We start from the raw sequence: 19,653 nt of genomic DNA, 5'->3' as shown, positions 1-19,653 counted from the left end.
CAACAGTGAGAATTCTAGTGTAATGTGGAATACATGTGCAATTTTTATTGGGTTGGCTGAAGCACAGGAAGGGCAAATGATTGGGCCCACAGCTCTCAGTGACTCGTGGGCACAGGGTGTGTTTGCCTTCAGTAGATTCATTGGCCAACTTTCAGAAATCCTCAGATCCACTCAGGTCTCTGAGATCAGTGTCCAGTTTCCCAGCTCTCTGCCTTGCCATGTGCTAAACCGATAAAAGTCTTCGAATTGGGGGTAATTTAAACCAGGTGAATCTGGATTATTCTCTCTCTGGGTGTGTTTAATATTTTTGAATTCTGACTGATTCTTATCACAAGAAAATCATTTGAGTGTGTGAAGGGTTTCCATAAACAACTTTGACACATTACTTGATTGTATATACTGTGACATTCATAGGTGTGACAAAACCTGCTGCTTATGGTAGACAGTGTCCTCCACTTTCAGAATGACTGAAATAGTTCTGAAAGTTGTCACTTGAATGTGACTGTGTCCTCTGTTTAATTTCAGCTAGAGGAGGTTGCATATGGATATGAACCTGTCATTTGAAATTTAAAAAAAAATAAAGTACTAATTACAATGAGCATTTGAATCTCATTTACTTCCTTCATTTTACCTGTATGTTTCTACTTCACTTATTTCATGACACGAAAATTGCAAACTTCTTTTATGAAAATGTGTGTCATAATAAAAATCTAATTTTTAATGTTTCGTTTGTTGTATTTGCAATTATATTGGAAAGAAGTTAAATTACATCTTTGAGCAATTCTGCAGTCAAATGCACATTTCAAAATTCTGGCTTGGGAAACTAGTAGGAATCTTAAGAAATAGTTGATAAGTGCTTGAAAAGTATGAATTTTACATTTCTCTAATGGCTGCAAGAGGTTTTAAAAAAAGCAAGAAATTATATAAAATTATCCTTCATCTTAACCAGCAGCTTTTAAATTCATATTGTAATAGCTTTCGTGGTTTGTCTTTTTTCCTCCAAGATTTAGCAACTTCCCCCAGTGGTTAGTACAGCACTCCAAGTAACTAATCCTGTATCTATAAACTCTAATGTCAAAGGATTAATGTGTGCTTGGGAATGCAGGTCAAATCTGCTTTAGATCAAACAGTTTGAGTTCAGCTCCTAGCTGAAGTATCACAAAACTACCATATAATTTAGTACGTACGAGTCTTGCATTCCTATACTTCAGCTGCTGGTTGCCTTTAATAAAAAGAGGCCCAGGATTGATTTTCCCAAGAATGGCTTTTTCTTTTTCTAAAACCAAAGGAGTATCAGCTGGAATGTAGTAGAATTTCTTAAAATAGTTCCATGTTCGATATAAATAGCACTTTCAAAGTTTGCTTTTAAAAAATTTGTAGAAAGTACAATATTGAAAGTTACTGATATTTCCTGAAATTCTTGTTTGCTGTGTTGCAGTGCCCAGATTCTGTAAGCATCCCCTGGTGGCACCCCCTGCCTTCTGCTGCAGAGCTTCTGGGACCTGTGGTGCTGCACACAGATGCACTGACATACCTTAGCTGAGTCTTATTTGGCACTAAAGACCATTATTTTAATTGAACTTGTACAATATGTAGAATGATATGTGCAGTAAGCAGACACAAATCTAATTATGTGGTTTTGTTGCTGAGTTCAATCACCCACAAAGGACAGACTTTTATACCTTCTTATTTGTAAATGTCTTATCCAGAATCTCTCTTGTTCTTCTGTTAGGTACTGTAGTTGTGTGTCTTTGAGGGGTTTTCTTATGTGAATTCTTGTAATATATTTCTACTTCCACAAAAAAGTGGTAGTTACTCTTTCAGAATACTTGTTATTAACATTGAAACATGATTGAGAGTAGGTGTATTAATTCACTTTTGCTTAGTCTGAGTGGGTCTTAACAATGAATATAATTCTATTGTAAGATTTCAGTGTATTTTGTCATCATGACATTAAGTAATCATCTTTAGAATATGTCTTATTTCATTATACCATATGAAAAGCTTTGTTGTCTACCACTGTACAGGTTAGCAAAGGGGATGATTGCTTAGACTCTTATCTGACCAAGTTCACCTATATTGAACTGCAAACTGAAATCCCTGTGTGTTGTCAAACTGTGAAGATACTGCCCGAGTGGCTGATGCTTTCAAACTCATTTGTTTGGTTTACTTAGAGAAAAGAATTCACCAGATGAAATAACAGCAGTGCAATTTGGTGACATAAAGTCACCAAAATAAAGTCCCAAAATAAAGTCCCATCTGCACTGCAGTGATGGCTCCTGCCTGCTGCCCTCCTGAGGCAAGGTTCTGAGCTCCCACCTGTGGGACACTTGTTAGACTGATGGAACCGAGCATTTCATAACGATCTTACCACCTTCATCTTTTAAAAAAATTAACTTCTATGCACCAGAAAGCCCACGTCTGACGTGCAACACACCTGGAATCCCAGCTTCGTTTTAAGTGAAGATTCGTTTGAAAATGAGGTCTTTTATGCTGTTCTGCTGTAGGACTTTGCTGACAGTAATTTTCTCCTGGCCTGACAGGTGCTTCGCTCCGTGCTGCTGTTTCCGACGATCGAGCGCATGGCTCAGTCCCCCCAGGGAAAGCTCATGACCCCTCTGCTCTGCAAACTTCGTTACATTCTCTACATGCCCGTTTACCTTCTGTCCTTCCTACCAGAGGGAGTCAAAGCCTCCCTGGTGAGGTTTGCTCTGCGAGGAATGAAGACCTGTGATGAATCTTCCATAACAACCTCCGTAAATCTCTTCAGTGTGGACTGCATTGGTGAGCAGGTTTTGGTTTGTTTTGGGTTTTCCTCTTTTTTTTTTTTTTTTACACCAACTTTTGTATTGTTCTCATTTAGTAAATGTAGAGGTGGTTTGTGGGCAGTTTGCTACTAAAGCATGAATAAGTTTTGAAGAAGAATGGATCTAATCTTTTCTCAAATTAAGACCGCAGGTACAGGGAAATCTCAAATAAGTCAATTTTGAACAAAAAGTCTTAAAGGAAAAATAAAAAATAAAATAATTCCCCAGAGGAAATACATATTTCTTAAGAAAACTCTGACTTATAATACAAACAATATCTCCCATGATTAAAATGTTGCGCAGTCTCATTTATGTTGCTTATGTCTGCTTCCTTTTTGCATTTTGTTCATATTGAACAGTGCAAATAAACTGGTAAATAATTTCACAAAGGGTTCTTTTCATCTGTTTTTAAAAGCTATGATTTAACCAGCTCTATAGATTTTGTCATCTGAATTGAAATACTGGTAAATTCAGAAAAGGACCTTCAGCCTCCAAAGACACAAAAAGGTCACTTTAAGCACAAGAGAATTTGCACTTTTTTTACCATACAGCGAACGACAGCAGATTAACATTCTTCTAGTCCATCTTGTACCCATATTTTTGCACACTCTGGCAAGAGAAACAACTTTAAGAGTGGGAATAATTTCAAGTTTAGCGTGGAAACCAGAGTGTGGATAATGTTCTGGTAAGCTAGCAGTTGAAAACAATTTGGAATAGAACTGACGTGCTAACACAGTAATAACAGCAAGAAGGAAGTTTTGATTGCATTAATAGTAGTAAAAACACATTCCTACGTTTCCAGCTGTGCTCTGCCTTCTATCAGTTAAATTTTACCTACCAGTCATTCAGACTGATGGGCCAGAGTGACTCTGATTGCAGCAAGGTCCCAGACCTTTCATGGATATCAGTTGTTCTGCACTGGAGGTTTGCTGTGGCACTATACAGAGGCTGAAAGTGGGATGGGCAGTGACGATTCTTGCTTCCAAACCTTGACAGCCCTCTGTATGTTGTGCAAGCAGGGCAAAATGACAGTCACTCCTTTGCAGTACCCTGTACCTTACAACATCAGGCTCCTGGTTGGTAATGTTAACTTCTGATAGAGGTCGTATAGTCTGTTGCTTCAATTCTTATTAATTTGTGGCAGTTTTATGATGACCAAGGAAAAAGCAGGCATGCAGTCAGATGAACACTAGGCTTTCAGCCTTCTTCCTTTGATAATTTAGTTTCAGAGAAAGGTATGTTAAGGTCTGTGGGGTGACATCTCCACAAGCCAGGAATCCTTCTCTGGTCTCCACAGATAAACTTTTACTTCTCAAAACAGATTATCCACATCCAGAGTTGTATTGGACGTGGTCCTTGGCCTGCATTCACCTCCAAAAAATTGTGGCCAGCCATTGTGTGTGAGTGCTGTTTGGTCTAGACCACAACAGTGGCAGAAATAATTTAGCAGAATGGATTCTGTGTGCTGCTGGTGGAGCCTGAATCTCTGAGCTTTTAGTCTCTGGGTGTATGAGCCTGGTTGGTGTGTATGTCTCAGCCTGTTGTGATTTTCTGTGTGCACCAGCATCTAATGTCTGTCCAAGCTGTAAGGTAAATTGAGACAAGAAACCAGGGTGAAGGCTCTCATACTCGTAGGATGTGATCTCTGCCTGTGTTCAGTTTATTGACTGAATCCATTAAACCAGAATGAAAACCCCTGTGGGCAAACGTCTTGTAAAACTTGCACAAATAGGCCTCATTGATACAACTAGTTCCTTTGATATCATCTCTTTAGCAGAATGCCCCTTTGCTTTCATCTTTGGAAACTGATGGTGTTTTACAGCCCAGTGACTCAAGACCACATAGGTGGACAATAAACTTAGGGCTTTCTTGATATTGCCTCTTAACCATCTCAGGTATTGTTTGCAGACAATAGGAAATTTACCAAACTGAGTCTGTCTTATGGGACCCCTCATCTCTGAATTACTGAATTTGTGCTAAATGTTTTTTGATTGGTTCCTCGTTCCTTAGCAATATGGTTCAGAAACCTTCAGCAAATGAAATTGTTTCTCTTCTCCGAGAAGGTTGCCTGTCAACTCATTAAAAATACATATATTGTCTTTGGCATGTACATCTGTTGCATTACTGTAATTTTAATAAAAGCTGTGATTAAAGGCAGAAAAGATGGTAAAAGTTTCCTTAGAACTAATACGTCCGTTAAAATAGACAAACTTGCCAGGGATTTGTTACCACATCCAAAGCTTAGTCACAACAATGTTTTCTCTCCTCTGAAAGGAAATGAGATTTGAGAACTTAATTATAACAGAACTCTTAAGTCTGAGTGCTGCTCCTGTTGACATCAAGAGTGAAAAGCTCCATTCAGTGGCAGCAGAATCAGGCCCTCAGGAGAATGAGTCAGTAAAGTGAGAATTATATTACCTGTCTGTCCCACTGAAATTTTGTTTGTTGCTGCTGATGATCCAAACTCATCTTTTCACCCCCCTAAGTTTATATTTGAAGGTAGGTAGAAGCCTCAGTCACTCAGCAGAAGGCATTGCAACAACACTGCACAGAAAGGGAGTGGGGAAAATAGTGCAGAAAGAGGAGAGACAGCAGGGAGTGTGAAGCAAATTGATTGTAAGGACGGGTGGGAAGACATGGTGTATAAGTAAGAAGGAACCTATTAGAAATAAGAAAAGGGGTCTGAAAGCAGGTTACAAAGTTAGCCAGCAAAGTTATCTTAATACAGGAGTAGCACTACAAAAAACAAAGTAGTATTGGGGTGCTTGTATTCATGAACCTAGGAGATGAATTGACAGAAAAATTGGGCTTTGGTGACCTTGAATTGTCTGAAACATTGTCACTCTGTTTATTCAGGCAAGCAAAATAAGGATACCCCTGTCTAGCTCTGTGGTGGTTATTCTACAAATCCTGTACAGTTCTGCAGTGCTGGAATTACCTTGGCACTCGGGCACGTTGAAATTTGTAAACATTTCTTCAGTGACAGATGCCAGTAGCAGGCTTACAGTGACAGTAAAGCATTCTGTCTACACGGGACAGGATTTATTGTCCAGCCATTTGACTGGCAAACTTCCTCCATTTGTTTCTGTAAAATTTCCACAAAAGCACAGACATGACATAATGGGTAAACACTGCAAGGCTTTTTCGAGAGGTGGGCTCCTGGGTCAGAGGTTAACGTCTGGATGACAGTGAAGATACAGATAAGCACAATAGCAAGAAAAACCTCCAACTGGCTCAGAGGCAGTGGGTCCTTTGTGATCTTGAACCTGTGACTTCCCTGGAGGAATCTCCCTGTTTGTTTAACCTCTTTGGGGAGCACTGCAGGCTGGGGTGGGGGGGGGGTTCTGCTGTCTGCAGCTCAGGCAGGTTGGGAAGGAGGGGACTCAGAAACCTGAAGCAAGAGTTCCAGATGGGTTTGGGCTGTCACACAAATGCAGGCTGGAGACAGTAGATTTCTGGTTTACTTTAAGCATCCAAGAGATGTTATAAGACAAGGAACTAAGTTTAAACTGGATTCCAGTTTTATCTTACTCCAGGTGTGGAGACATTCAGATTTCATGTGAAATGTTATATTTCCCTCATTTTACAGAGAAAAAGGTCTTAATTGAAGAGGGTAGATTTAGGTTAGATATTAGGAAGATATTTCTTAGTGTTAGGATGGTGAGACACAGGTTTCCCAGAGAAGCTGTGGATGCCTCCTCCCTGGAAATGTTCAAGGCCAGGTTGGATGGGGCTTGGAGCAAACTGATCCAGTGGAATGTGTCCCTGCTTATGGCAAGGGATTGGAACTAGATGATTTTTAAGGTCCCTTCCAACGCAAGCAGTTCAGTGATTCTAATTCTATGATTCTAAAGCAGTTTCAGTCACTCCACTCTTACTCCCACAGGACTCTATAGGAAGCAAGAGTCCCAACTGAGGCTGCCTCTCAGCAGTAGCTGCTTCTCTCTGCTGGCTGTACAGGATGGCAGATTTACATCCCTGAAGGAACTGCCATAGAATAAAAAGCTTCCTCATAGCTTTGAAAAACTGTCAAACAGCATCTGTGACATAAATTGTATCAAAAGCCAGTGAAACATAGGCTTCCAGTTGCTATGAGAATGGAACGTAAGCTTTTATTTTAAAATTTTATCTCCAGGTAGGCAACTGGAAAAATTTATTCTGGATTTACACTATCCAAGATTTGAGAGCTGTCATGTCTTGAGATCTGTTCTTATTCAGAGAGATTTTAAATAAGCCAGTATGGGTGGTCTTCATCTGACCACAGTGGAGATCACGCCATCTAAATAGTTGACACCTAAAGGTGAATCATACCTTACAGATGTCTGTTGCTCTTTACTGACCTCAAATAGACCCTCTCTCCGTTAGATACCTAAAATTAGAGGAGATAAATCCCACTCTATCTGCTGGCTGGTCATTTTGCTGCAAACATCAGAAAACAATGTGATCTGAATTGTCCATGCAGCCTTTACCCTTGCTGCCAGGATGGTCAGATATCCCATTCTTTGGCTGCATTAGAATTTACGGATCCCAGTTTCTAGTTAGAACTCTGGAAAGTGTGTGGTCTTGTATTCATGCCACTCCACAGCTCCTCCATCTGCTCTGCTCTTGTTTTTCAGAGTTAATCAACAAATTCACCTGAAATTGTGAAATAAAAGGGCTTTGCCCCAAAATGAGTAGTTGAAAAAGTTATATACCCATGTAGGTAAAATATAGTTTACTTTTCTTGCTTTATTTTTTAATTAAAATGATGTTATTTTCTTGTATTGAAATTAAAATTTAACTCCTAAAAGTAACAGAACTTTTGATATGCACCTCTAAATTCAGCACAGAAGACAGAGTTCTTTCGGTTTTGCTGTATGGAACTAAAACTCTCCATTGAGACATATAAGGCCAAGGAAGTTTTTTATTTCAGACACTGTACTAGCACATTTTAAAGAGGACTGGGCATTCAAGACAAGCAGTGAGCTAATGCCCAGCAGCACAGAGCTGATCAACTGCAGAACTGTACATGGTACTGCTTCCCAGGGCAAAATTTATCTGCTGAATATGCTTCACTATTACATTAACCGTTTAAATATACATATACACACATCCATTAGTTATGAGCAGATTCCATAAACCACAATGGCTGGACAGGCTGACTATTTAAAAATGCATTTTTTTAATAGAGTCAGAAACTGATCCCACAAAGGATTTCAGGTAGCACCTTCCTATGTCACAACTGCATTTTTCATAGTGGATGGAAGAATAAAAGCTTTCCCTCTCCCTGCTACCACTGGGCAACTGTGCAGATCTTTATACTTAGACCAATAAGCTTTCAAGTTGATTTTCCAGGCTGACTGAAATCAAAGCCCTGGCAGTAAAAAGAGATTGCTGTGTTTCTTCTGATGAATGTAAGATAACTTGCTATAAGGCAGAAATAATTTCAAATATATTTGTCTACTTTTATAATTAAATATGTATAGAATGTCAGACATAATATATAGCTAGAAAAAATTTCACAGAGAACAGAATTTACTGACATGGTACTTAAATTACATCTACATAAACTAAATAATATTAAATCTTGACAGTGCAGTGTAGTGTAGTATACCATGTGGACAAAAAGGATGAAGCTCAAGAGGTCTCTTCTGTTCTCCCTTTGTGCATTCCTTGATACTCAAGTGGGGCAGAGAGAGTTCTAAATGATGCAGCAGATAATCTCCATCACTCTTGCTGCCATCTAACTAATTAGAATACAAGAGAAATCATTTTTCCTGAAATGAGGTAACTCTACAGCTGTCTCTTGCAAGATACGTTTTGCCTGTATCTGATTTTGCTACCACCAGACATAGCCAAGGATCAGAAGGTTGCTTTAGGTAGCCCAGCAGTCTGACCCAGCATGTTAAATCCTCTACTTCTGCAGAGTTTCTCAGCAGGCTCCTGTGTGCTATCACAGCTGAGTCCTATCCACTTCTGACATTTTGAAGTGATGATAGTAATATGTGTTTCTGCAAAGTGTTTAAGAGCGTGTTTCCTTACCTGTGGAAACACAGTAATATTTTATCACCTGCTTCGCAGGAAAAGGGGCCAAAGAATAACAGTCTTTAATATTTTCATGTTTCCTCTGCTACTGTTTATTTTCCTGTGTGATGCCTGACTAAAATGTTTGTTTAATGTAGTCGGACAACTCACCTTACCAGGGCAGCACTTAAGCTGACGGAAAAACCTCACATCTGCTTTATTCTTTCTGCGAGTGAACTAAACTTTTCCTTCTTTCAGAGTAGGATGCTCATATTCAGTTACTGGAGGAAGGCAATGACTTTTGTGTATTTATAGTCCTATTTATTTTTAAAGTCAATCTGCTGCATAATTTACTCCATTTCCAAGAGGAAGTAAGAAGGCTGTTTCACAAGGACTTTTATTACTTACAAAAGCTTTTACTTTCCTATGAAAGCCTTGTGAAAATAATAGTAATAATGTGGAAATTTCTCACTGGGTTTATTTCTGCTAATTATTCTTCTTTTCTTCTTAAGGGGAAAACCCAACATAAAAAACTCCCATCATAAATATTACTCATAAGGTGTGAATGTTTTGATAGTGGAACTGCTGGTCATTTCCATGAAATGTGAGGCACAGTTGGGATTTGGTTGAGGAAGGGGAGAGTGTTTATTCACCCCTGGTGGGGGTTTCATCCCCAGGGATATGATATACTGCCACAGATATGCGGTGAGTCTAATAATGTGTTGCAATGGCATGAAAAAAAGAAGGGGTAGCATCAAGAAAGCTAAAAAACTGTTGAAAATAAGTATATGCTAGTTAAGTGCAAGCAGCTTTGTGCTATCCAGTGCTAGATAGTCATCTGCACACTGGCACTTTATTTTTCCTGGGACCCCATGCAAAGGCCCCTTCATCCAGGGGAAGGATTCCCTTCTGCAGTAGACTCATGCCTTTTCTGTCTCTCCAAAATCCCCAAGGAATACCCAAAGTATAGCTCATGGCTCTTTCATAACTTGTGTTGCTTGGTAATTTAGTTTGTTTCATTCAACTCCTTCATCATGCAGTTCCAGCAAATAACCTAAACACATGCTAAATCCATACCCATATTAAACTACAGGCATTTGTGTCCTGGAATAAGACTTTTTTGAAAATGACATTTACAAAAATGCTAACTAATGCACAACCTGTCAATCAATGTGCCTAAAGAAGACACCGATCTGTATGTGATTCCTACAGTCATCTCAACCATTATTTCAGTATTCATTGTTGCTGCTTCTTGTCATTAAAAAGTCCACCAGCAGTCACTGTCTCCCAAACCTAATTCTTTGACATGAATATGTTGACAAGGAGACAAAGTCTACAGAGTCTTCATGTATCTTTGGAGGAAATGTTGGCTTGTCTTGAGCAAACATAGTGGTTAGGGAGATTACTTACTGATTAGTGCAATGTCAAGTGTGTAATGCAGTGGTCAAATGTATTCAAAGCAAGTGGATTAGGTTTCACAAAGGGTGGTGTAAAGTTCATCTTTCACACCAACCAGAGCCACTTCAATTGAAAAGAAGTTCCCCTCATTCTAAGGACAGGAGTTCCAGTTGCTGAATTTCATCAGTGTTCCCCAGGAAAGAGTCAGTGTCAGATCCCAACCCAGAAAAGTACTTAAACTGACCTCCATGTAGCTGCTCACATGCCTACCCCTTGTCTGCATCCATATTAATTCCCAAAAGAGCTCAGGCAAGATCCACAGTGTGAGGATGCTGAATTGCTGTAGACATTGTCCATCCTGGCCACTCCAGCACCACCTACATCAGATCCTTCCCTGCCTCTCTTGCAGGGTAAGAGAGCAGATGCTCTCCACATCCAGAAATCTGGACTGTAGCAGAAATCTCATCACCCTGGCCATCTGCCAGGTTATGTGAGATCTTCAGCTGGAGATTAATTTCTCCAGTGTCCCAGAGTAACTTAGTGCAGTATTAAGATCATAGACATTTCAGCTTTCATTACTCACCCCACTTCATCTGCACATGCTTCATCACACAAAGTAAATGAGTGTTTTTCACACTCCTCAACAAAGTATCTATTGTTTGTAAAGCACCTGGACATTTTATTTTTGCCTTCAGCCTCTATTGTGCTGCCTGAAGCACAGCTGACTGATTCTCTTGTATAGTTCTGATCTTCTTCCAACTGGAATACCAAGCAGACTGGAGAAGTCCATCATAGCAGTTGCAGCTACTTCTGCCTATTTGTGTTGATCATGGTTATGTATTAACTGGTAGGTTTTCATTCTAAATACAAGTGTAAATCTAAGTAGACCCAAAGTCAATGTTTACATCTTGTAAACCTCTAAATATCAACATTTTATCCAATGTGTGCGTGCATGTGTGGAAACCATGTTCCTGCTTTAGTCATGCTTGATACTAAGCAGTTCCTTCTGTTTGATGTTTTAGACAATAAGTTATACAATATCTCCAAGATTACTGTTGGCAATAATTGCCAGTAGAAAATATGTTTTCCCCTTAGGAAATTACACTGCTGTTTGGTATTCTTAGTTGTTACCACTGTTTTCCAACTCTTTCTGAGGAGTGACAGAGACTGCTTCCTCAAAAGCAAAGGATAAACTTGAAAAGAAACTTAGTGTTACACTCCTCTGAAGAACTGTACAATAACACAGGCAACTTACCAGGAAAAAAAAGTGTGACTGAAAAGTAGTTTCCTGAGGAAAACTTATTTTCAAAAGTTCAATCAACCTTTTCAGGGCACTTAGATTTAGTAAGGAAATCCTGCCTAGAATTGGGCAAGCTCTTTGCAGTTTGAGCAATTCTTCTTTACAGTTTTGGGAACTTTTGAAAGAATTGTCTTACAGCATCTCAAGGTACAGATGAGCTCTGTTGCACCTGAGAACAGTAGTCTGGCAATAATTCTTCCACTGAAGTCAAATTACTTTCTTCTTCTACCCTCTGCTTGTAGTCCCTCAGAAGGATGAGCAAACCTCTGCATCCATATCTGCAACTCAGTGTTGAGCAGCCACAGATTTATAAATAGTCTGTAAAATCTATGGAGAATTTATGATAGTTTCCTGATAGTTTGAATTGCCTTTGACACACACCAACCTCTGAGTAGGATCTTTAATATTCCCACTCACTATAATTAGTTCTTAGTTATAAAAAAAGTTCCAATTGAGCAGTAAATTAGAACTCTTCCCATTTGCTACAGTTAGCATCAAATTAAGTATTTGTTTGTCTGTTGTCCAGTTTACTTTGCAGAGTCCAGTAATGGGAATTAAAATTTGCTAGTGTTTTGCATATTTTAAAATATTTATTAAGCATTTCATAATACCAGATTATTGTTAAATTATCCTGCTGCCAAGCAGATTTAAGAAGGGAGGTGTCAGGGAAGCCTTCTGGGAGAAGGAGACTTAAGAATTTGTGGAGGGTCTGTGGGGATCACTTCTGTGACAGAAGAAAGCATCATTTCAGGGTTTTCTGTATGCAGTACTGCCAGTACCTGACAAATTGTGTCCCCAGTCTCTGCTGTGCTCCTTAGCCAACACAAACAACAGTCTAAAATAAAAGCAACGATAGCAGTTAAATGGCAAATGGTGAAATAGCAGATGTGTTCTGTGAAAAATTTGACAGTAAATGATAGTTTTGCAAGGCAGAACATCAGAAATGTCCTGGGAAACTGCAATGTCAACATCAGAATAGAAGATGTATGGAAACAAACTAGAGAGAGTGAGAGGCTAATGACAGTGTAATGAGTTTGCTTGTTTTTCATGTGGCATAAGACATATTTATTAAAACCACTGCCTTCCTCAGAAGAATATTGGCAAGTATGCATGGGTATACAGTAGTTGGTGCACAGTCAGCCAAACCAGTATCATGGGGACTTTGTTTCCCTTAACCATGAAAAGGTGATTAACATTGAAAGATTTAGTAAAGAAGGCTTGAAGATGGGTTTTAGGAGAAAGATAAAAAAATCTTCTGTATCATTATGAGCAAAAGTGTGCTTTTATAGGATCTAAAATTATGGTAGGCAAAGAAATTCATAAGAGATCAAAGGAATACTGGCAGGAAGAGGGCAGATGAGCTGGATGATGTACAGATAATGTAATGTAAATTCAAAAAAGTGGTGAATAAAGTATTGCAAGCCTCCATAATTACCAAAACTATTAGTTTATTGCCATAATAGACATAGGTGAGATAACTTACAGAAGTAGAATATCAATATGAAGGGACATAACTTGCTTGGGATAGAGGGGCAGAAAGAAAGAAGGAGGATGGATAGACTTGTTCTGATATCCAGGTGTTAATGACAGAGAAACATGTTGAATATTATGTCCACCAAACTATGGAAGATAAATTCAAGAGACTTTCCTGAAAAAATTCCAAGCCTTCCAAAGTACAGTATGTAGTGTGCTTGGTGTCTGTAGAGGAAGGAATCCAGCAAGATACAGACTGTTCACTATGTTCTCAAAGTTCATTGCTTTGTATATGGATATAAATACAAACTGGAAAAAGCAATGGACAGAGAATATAGGGCTGTTTGGTAGAGAGAATTTGAATGTAAGAGGCAGATTGGCTGAATTTATTCACAAAAGGGTAGCATTTGGGCTAAGACAGAAATACTTACCATGTCCACAACCTTAAAGTCCTGCTGTAGTCAGTAGGTACAGGAATCACTTGTTCGTCTTCCTAGGTGATTGCTTTAGGAAGAGATGATGGAGGGAGAAAAATTATGCTTTATTTTTTTATTTTTATAATATCCATATTTAATCAGGTGAATCCCATAACATATTTAAAGAAATTATGACCAAGAAAGAAAAAAGTAGTTGTTTAAATTAAACAAAGAACATTTGAAGGACATGGCAAGAATTTTCAAGTAAAGGAGAATAATGTAATCCACATGTCCATGGTAGACAAGGTAATGTGTAATGGAGTAAATTGCTATGTTGGTGATTCCAATTAGATTTTAGTTAACAGTGAGAATGGAATTCTAGACTGAATTTCCTGGAAAGATAATGAAACTTTGAACATCTGTGCTTTCTAAGGACAGGATGGACAAGTATCTGCTGAAAAATGAGATGATATCATTGATTCTCCCTAAGACAAGAGCACAAATGGAGACATTTTCCAGCCCACAATTTCAAACACACTAAAGGTGCAAGAATAACATCCAAAATTTCAGAACTAATGAGGAACAATTAATTGTGTTAAGAATTAAGCAAAACAGATGCAAAACAGATGCAAAACAGAATGTTGGAGGAAACCAAAATAAAGCAAAAAAAAAATGTCAGGCATTAGTTAAAAGCAGATTTGAAAGTTCAGCAAGTGTCTGATTGAGTATCTGAATGAATCTGTATTCTATAGGTTGAATGCAGCATACAGAAATGTTATAGTAGGAGCTACCAAGGGCTGGTAAGCTAGAGGAGTGCAAGACTCATTATAGCTCTGGAGTGTGATCATCTTCATTCTTATGTGTTTCATTCTTAATGAATTTTCTGATCTGGTTTTAGTTTTCCCCAGCTATCATTCTCCCAGTATTCAGGTGTGATTCAGGAGTTAGCACTGCTCTCTTCCAAATAGGCAGCTAGGGCAGTAGAAAATTTTAATTCTGTGAGGGTCACAAAATAGTTCCTGGCTCCATTTAGGATGATGGTGCAGATACAGCCCATATTTACACCTGCAAAAGCAGCAACAGTTTGGTTGTTGGACAGCAATTCTGAAACAAACAGACTGAAAATCTGAATTCATAATTATCAGAGCAGAAGCTGAGAAACTGAAAAGTCAAAGCAAAATATGGTTCATTTATTGTTTGGAGGAGGGTAAGATAGAGTAAGAATGGCATTTTACTTAGGTATCAATCAGTGAAAAGAGGGAAAGTTAGCAAAAACAAGCCAGTGTGGAACTGCAGTCTATACAAAGTACTGTTTTTGTAACAACAGAGCAGAATGTTCTATAATGAATAAGTACTTGATGATGATGATATAGCAAAAGGTAGACAGGAGACTCATTTTTCAAACCATCCATCCATTTCTGGAAGAATTAGACTATGTTATGGGTTTAGAGTAAACCTGTAAGTCTTTTATGTAAGAAATGTGGACTAAGCTACCAAGTTGTAGTCACTCTTAAACTTTTTACCCTACTTTAGTAGAATTGATTTTTAGACAAATATTGCTGAAAAAAATGTTCAAACTGGGGGAATGCAAGCCACTACTTTCATATTTGGTGCCCATAGTAAGTGTAAGAAGCCTCTCTTCTCCCTGTATTCATCTGCTTAGGGGGTTCACTGGTCAAAATATGGTAAGAGCAGAAGCATCAGATTTGCACATGGGGATGAAGGTAGGGCTGCAGTCTCCTTTTCTTCTGAGTTTGTCCTCTCTGGAAAATCATATAGTATGTTCTTCCAAAGTTAATGCTATTGCAGTTCTGCTGTCTGGACCTTGAAGTAAAAAGTTGGCTTCATGTTTCTTCCTGTACCCATTCCAGAACACAGCTTCCACTAACTTACAAAATAGAGCAATATTTTTATGTGTGGGACTTAATAAGTTTACACCTACAGCCACAATCTTGTTGATAGAGTCAACATGATCTGGAGCCAACAGCAGTGGGGAAATGAAGTGAGCTCAGGTAACCCTTTGTAGTCTTCTGTTTATTTTAGTCTGATGAACAAGTTATTAAAGAATGTGTGTGTGCATCCATTAAAGTGTCCAGGCTGGGGCTATCTTCACAACCACTCATTTTTGTTGGAAAAGGAACTATTGTGATTATTTCCTGAAATTCATTAGCCAATGAAGTTGAAAAGGGTGCTTTTTTTCTTTGTTATTGTCTCTGTTGTTTCATTAGTATGGCATCCCTTTCTGTCTATTCTTTCTGTTGCAGGAAAGTCATCTCCTAAGCCCAGCAAAAAATACAATATTAAGATACAACTTCAAAGCAAAACCACACAGAACAAGATCTAGACATGGCATCAAAACACAGAGTTGATTTTTACATTAATCAAGGACATGTACATCACAAAGTTTATCAGGGTTAAGTCAGAAATATTTTATGGCTATGTATAAGTCATTTTATTAAGATTTCTTTCCATACAGACATTGTTCTAACTCATCTTGAGTTTCAACAAACAACATAACATAAACCCTCAGTTTCTAGTGTGAGTTCACTCTTAATCTAGCCCGAATCTAATCTTTTCCTTGCAAATAAGTAAACAAATGATCTTTGGATATTCAGTAGTCATGCAAGAAATTTAAAGACTTGAGGAAAAACACATTTCAGTCCAAGTACAGGAAATCTCTGTATTGCTTCAAGAATCAAGCATGAAGAGAAAGTTTATCAGTCCTGAGGTAGAAGCATGTTTCTTCCCTGAAATTAGCATAGATCTGTTGGTATCCAGAGTCAACAGACAGCATACTGGTTTAGGAAATAGCTCTAAAATCTTTATTAAGTAATAATAATGCTTCTGGACATGGGTTTCTTCAAAATTAGGAAATTTGCTCTTATGTTATTTGCTTCACTGCAGTGTGGATATATCAGTGTGTTTTGTTTGTACACATGTATATGTGTGGCTAATAGATCCAGGTATTCAGCTAACAACTGGCTCATTGGTGAACTGGTGATTAAATAATCCTAAGCACTGAAAAGCTTGTGTGATTTCAGTCATTATTGTTTGTGAAAACTAATAATTTAGCTGAAGGATATTAAGTCCTTGCTGTGACACTTTGGGTACAGTGATATAAAGCACTCTTTTCTTTTCTGGAACCTTGGTTTGAGCCCAATCAGAGTTCCTCTATCACAAAACCACCCCAAATAAATCAAACACATTTTGGCACAGTTTGTTACCCCTGCTTAGCAAATGTATGAGACTAAACTGACACTGATCCTTAATCACCTTTAATCCATGGAGAAGGAATGATCCTACCAGGGCAGGAAAAAGGTCATTGGCAGGATCATGGGGAGAAACTAAGTTGGCAGTTAATTTCATAAGAATGACTTGGGAACAAATGAAGAGGTTCAATTTGCAAGGTAATCAGTGCATAGAAAAGATCTGCATATAAAAATTTAGGATCTTTGTATTTATTTGTTAAAAGCATGATATTTTTTCTGTTAAAACTTCTTTCACTTTCAAGCTCCAAGGCCTCATTTTTTAATGAATATTACAGAATTAACAATAGGTTTTTTTCATTATCAAACTGACCTGGTTATGATTTACAAGGGATGTCAGTAACTTGAGATGGAATAGAATGTAATAAAAGTGCTTTGGGGTTCCACAGCTAACGCCAGGAATGCAGGGCAGGTTCTGTAGGGGCTGTGGGGGTTTTATTATTATTATTGTTATTATTATTATTATTGAACTTTTTTTTTATAAGGAGTACTTTTCCTTTTTTAGTTGCTTTGTGAAAAACCCACATGAGGGAATGTTTACAGAGGCCACGATATGATGAAGATTCATGTTAAGTGCTTCGCCTTTTTACTTTGGATTGTCCCACTCACCCAGAACATTTTATAATGCATCAGTCCAGCATATGCTTAAGTAGAGATTCGAACCAATGGGATTAGACTGCAAAAATTAAGAAAAAAAAACCTACTGAAATTTGCTTTAGACTGTTAAACCAGATAAACAAAATGAATAAAGCAAAAGTACATTGCCAGGAAAAGCTAAAGAGCTTCTGTAGGTTCCTTTCCTAGAAATCCTAGGCTGAATCAAGACCTTTCCTTTAGGATGCTGCTTCCTTGATGAGAGTCAAGAGCACAGAAGTACTGGGCTTTTGCCATGCAGGCACAGGATGAGAAAAGTATGAACTTGGTCCCTGTCTTCAAAATCCTTTCATGAAAGGACTGCCCTTTATGTATCCTCATTGGATGGAGATGATTTCTTGAGTCAGATCTCTGTGAGCCAGGGTTTAGGATTCAGCTCCCTCCTTGGTATCAGAAACTGTGCCCAGCACAGTGCTCTCAAGTCATTATCTGGGTCTCAGAGCAAAGTTCTGAAGTGTTCACATTCATTTCCATGAGAATTCTCTTCTCGTTTCAGGGTCTTAATATCCAGGTTACCAAATGAACCAATGTGTTTGGTTTTCATCTTGTTTACACAGCTCATCCTAGCTGTGCTGTGGTGAGGTTCTTGAGATGCAGAATATTTTAGTGATTTATCTCTGTCTATGTTTCTCCTTCAGAAAGGAGTTAAAACTGTCTTGCCTTCAGTAGAAACCTGTTATCTGCTGGACACCTTTTCATAGGGCTCATGCAATCCCTGCACACACCTGGGTGCAATAAAGTATCAGTTATTGATGAAAGGCATGCCTAGTTCAAACTCCAGGATGATTCTGATCCTTCAAATATCTAACTTTATCACTTTAAGTATTCCTACGTAAAGAGGCAGCAGATCATATGTAGAAGTCTGTGTGCACATCATATTGTGTCTTCCAAACCTTTTGTGTTGGCCTCACTAAGCCAGTTTAGGAGATTTGGAGTCCAAGAAGTACTGTTTCATCACAGAGACACATCTTGACTTTGGGTACTTATGGTGTAGCCCTTAGCTCTCGTTTTGATGCATTCTTCACTGAATAGCTTTGAATATTTTTGTCATTTGTTCACTGTAAAGTGCAGCTTCCAAGGTAGTAGTGGGAAATTCTGAAGGGACATGATCTAGTTGAGTCTGTAATACAATTTCATTATTGTTAAATAAATATATTTTTCAAGAACCAAGTAATTGTAATTATGATTATACAATTTATTTCACTTCAAGTATTTATGATAGTCTACAAAACCCACTTCATTGTCATAGCAGCCTGAAGCATGTTTTTAGAAGGAGGAAACAAGCACACAGATTGTGTAATTTGCAGTCTCTGGGGATTTGAGTTATAGTTCTGAAAAATTTCAAGCCTCCTGACCTTTCATCCCACAGTCAGTCTTATCTTGTACATGCAATGATTTTTCAGTGTACTGATTTCAGTCTTATTTTGTCTTTACTAAACCCCAGATAGTTCTCTCTTCAATGAGCAGTGATAGTGTTGGATTGCAAACAAATTGGAGCTACGTGTTCACTGTAACTTCAGCATCAACACCAAGGTTACACCTCCAATACAACCTCCATAGTTTGCACTGTGAGCCAGGGTCCTGCAGACTTCTGGATGTGGGTTTTTGGGCAGTGACTCATTCTGCAGATTTTAGTGAGAAGGTTTCATCACTCAGGAAGTTCAGCACCTGGCCTTTAGGTTGCATTTTATGTTGTACTTGAAATCATGACAATCAAAACCAATAAATATTTTTCCAGGACTCTTGGTTATGATTCTGAGAATCTTCAGAGATTTTCTGCTAAAACAAGCATTAGCACAGGTTGGAATTCTTTCCAGAGACTGTAACTGTATCTGTGTTTAAGATTCTTTAAAACTCTCAAGTAGATTTTCTAGCCCTGATATATTGTATATTCTGTGTTGTTTCTACTTCTTGATACCTTAGTACTCAAAGAGAAACTGCTGGAATTGCCAGAAAAGAAATAGAGCAGAAACATCCTAAATATACTGAACAAAAAAATTAAATGCAAAAAAAAAAGAAAAAACTGAAGTTATTTAGTTTCCAAACAGTGTAATTATCTTCTTTAGCAACTCCCTTAGCTTGTACAAATTCAGTTGTAGGCCTCTTGTTTCTGATACACATACGGAATATTTTATTGTTTATTTTTAAATCTTTTAATGTTTGCTCTTGGAAACCTACTTATGCTCTCTGTAATTTCCTCTTACTTAACGCCTGCTGAAGTTTAAGTTCCTGTTTATTGGCTTCCCTAGGATCATGTTTCCAAAATTTGAAGGATTTCTGTTTGGTTGAAATAGACTCTTGAACCTTGCCATTCATCCGGTTTAGCTTAATCCTGC

The 19,653-nt window shown here is 38.2% G+C and overlaps 1 protein-coding gene across 4 annotated transcripts in view; it reads left to right on the top strand.

Moving 5' to 3' along the window:
- Nucleotides 1-19,653, top strand: part of LDAH (lipid droplet associated hydrolase) — a 104,561-nt gene that overhangs the window by 66,776 nt on the left and 18,132 nt on the right. For all 4 annotated transcript variants that reach the window (XM_030447928.1, XM_030447924.1, XM_030447925.1 and 1 more), the window contains one exon: nt 2,544-2,784. In XM_030447928.1, the coding sequence (XP_030303788.1) occupies nt 2,544-2,784 (241 nt within the window). The remainder of the gene's footprint in view (nt 1-2,543; nt 2,785-19,653) is intronic.

The sequence above is a fragment of the Calypte anna genome, chromosome 3, assembly GCF_003957555.1.
Source record: "Calypte anna isolate BGI_N300 chromosome 3, bCalAnn1_v1.p, whole genome shotgun sequence".
In the NCBI taxonomy this organism is placed as follows: domain Eukaryota; kingdom Metazoa; phylum Chordata; class Aves; order Apodiformes; family Trochilidae; genus Calypte; species Calypte anna.
Note: the sequence above shows the minus strand (reverse complement) of the source record. Positions and strands in the feature narration are given on the sequence as shown.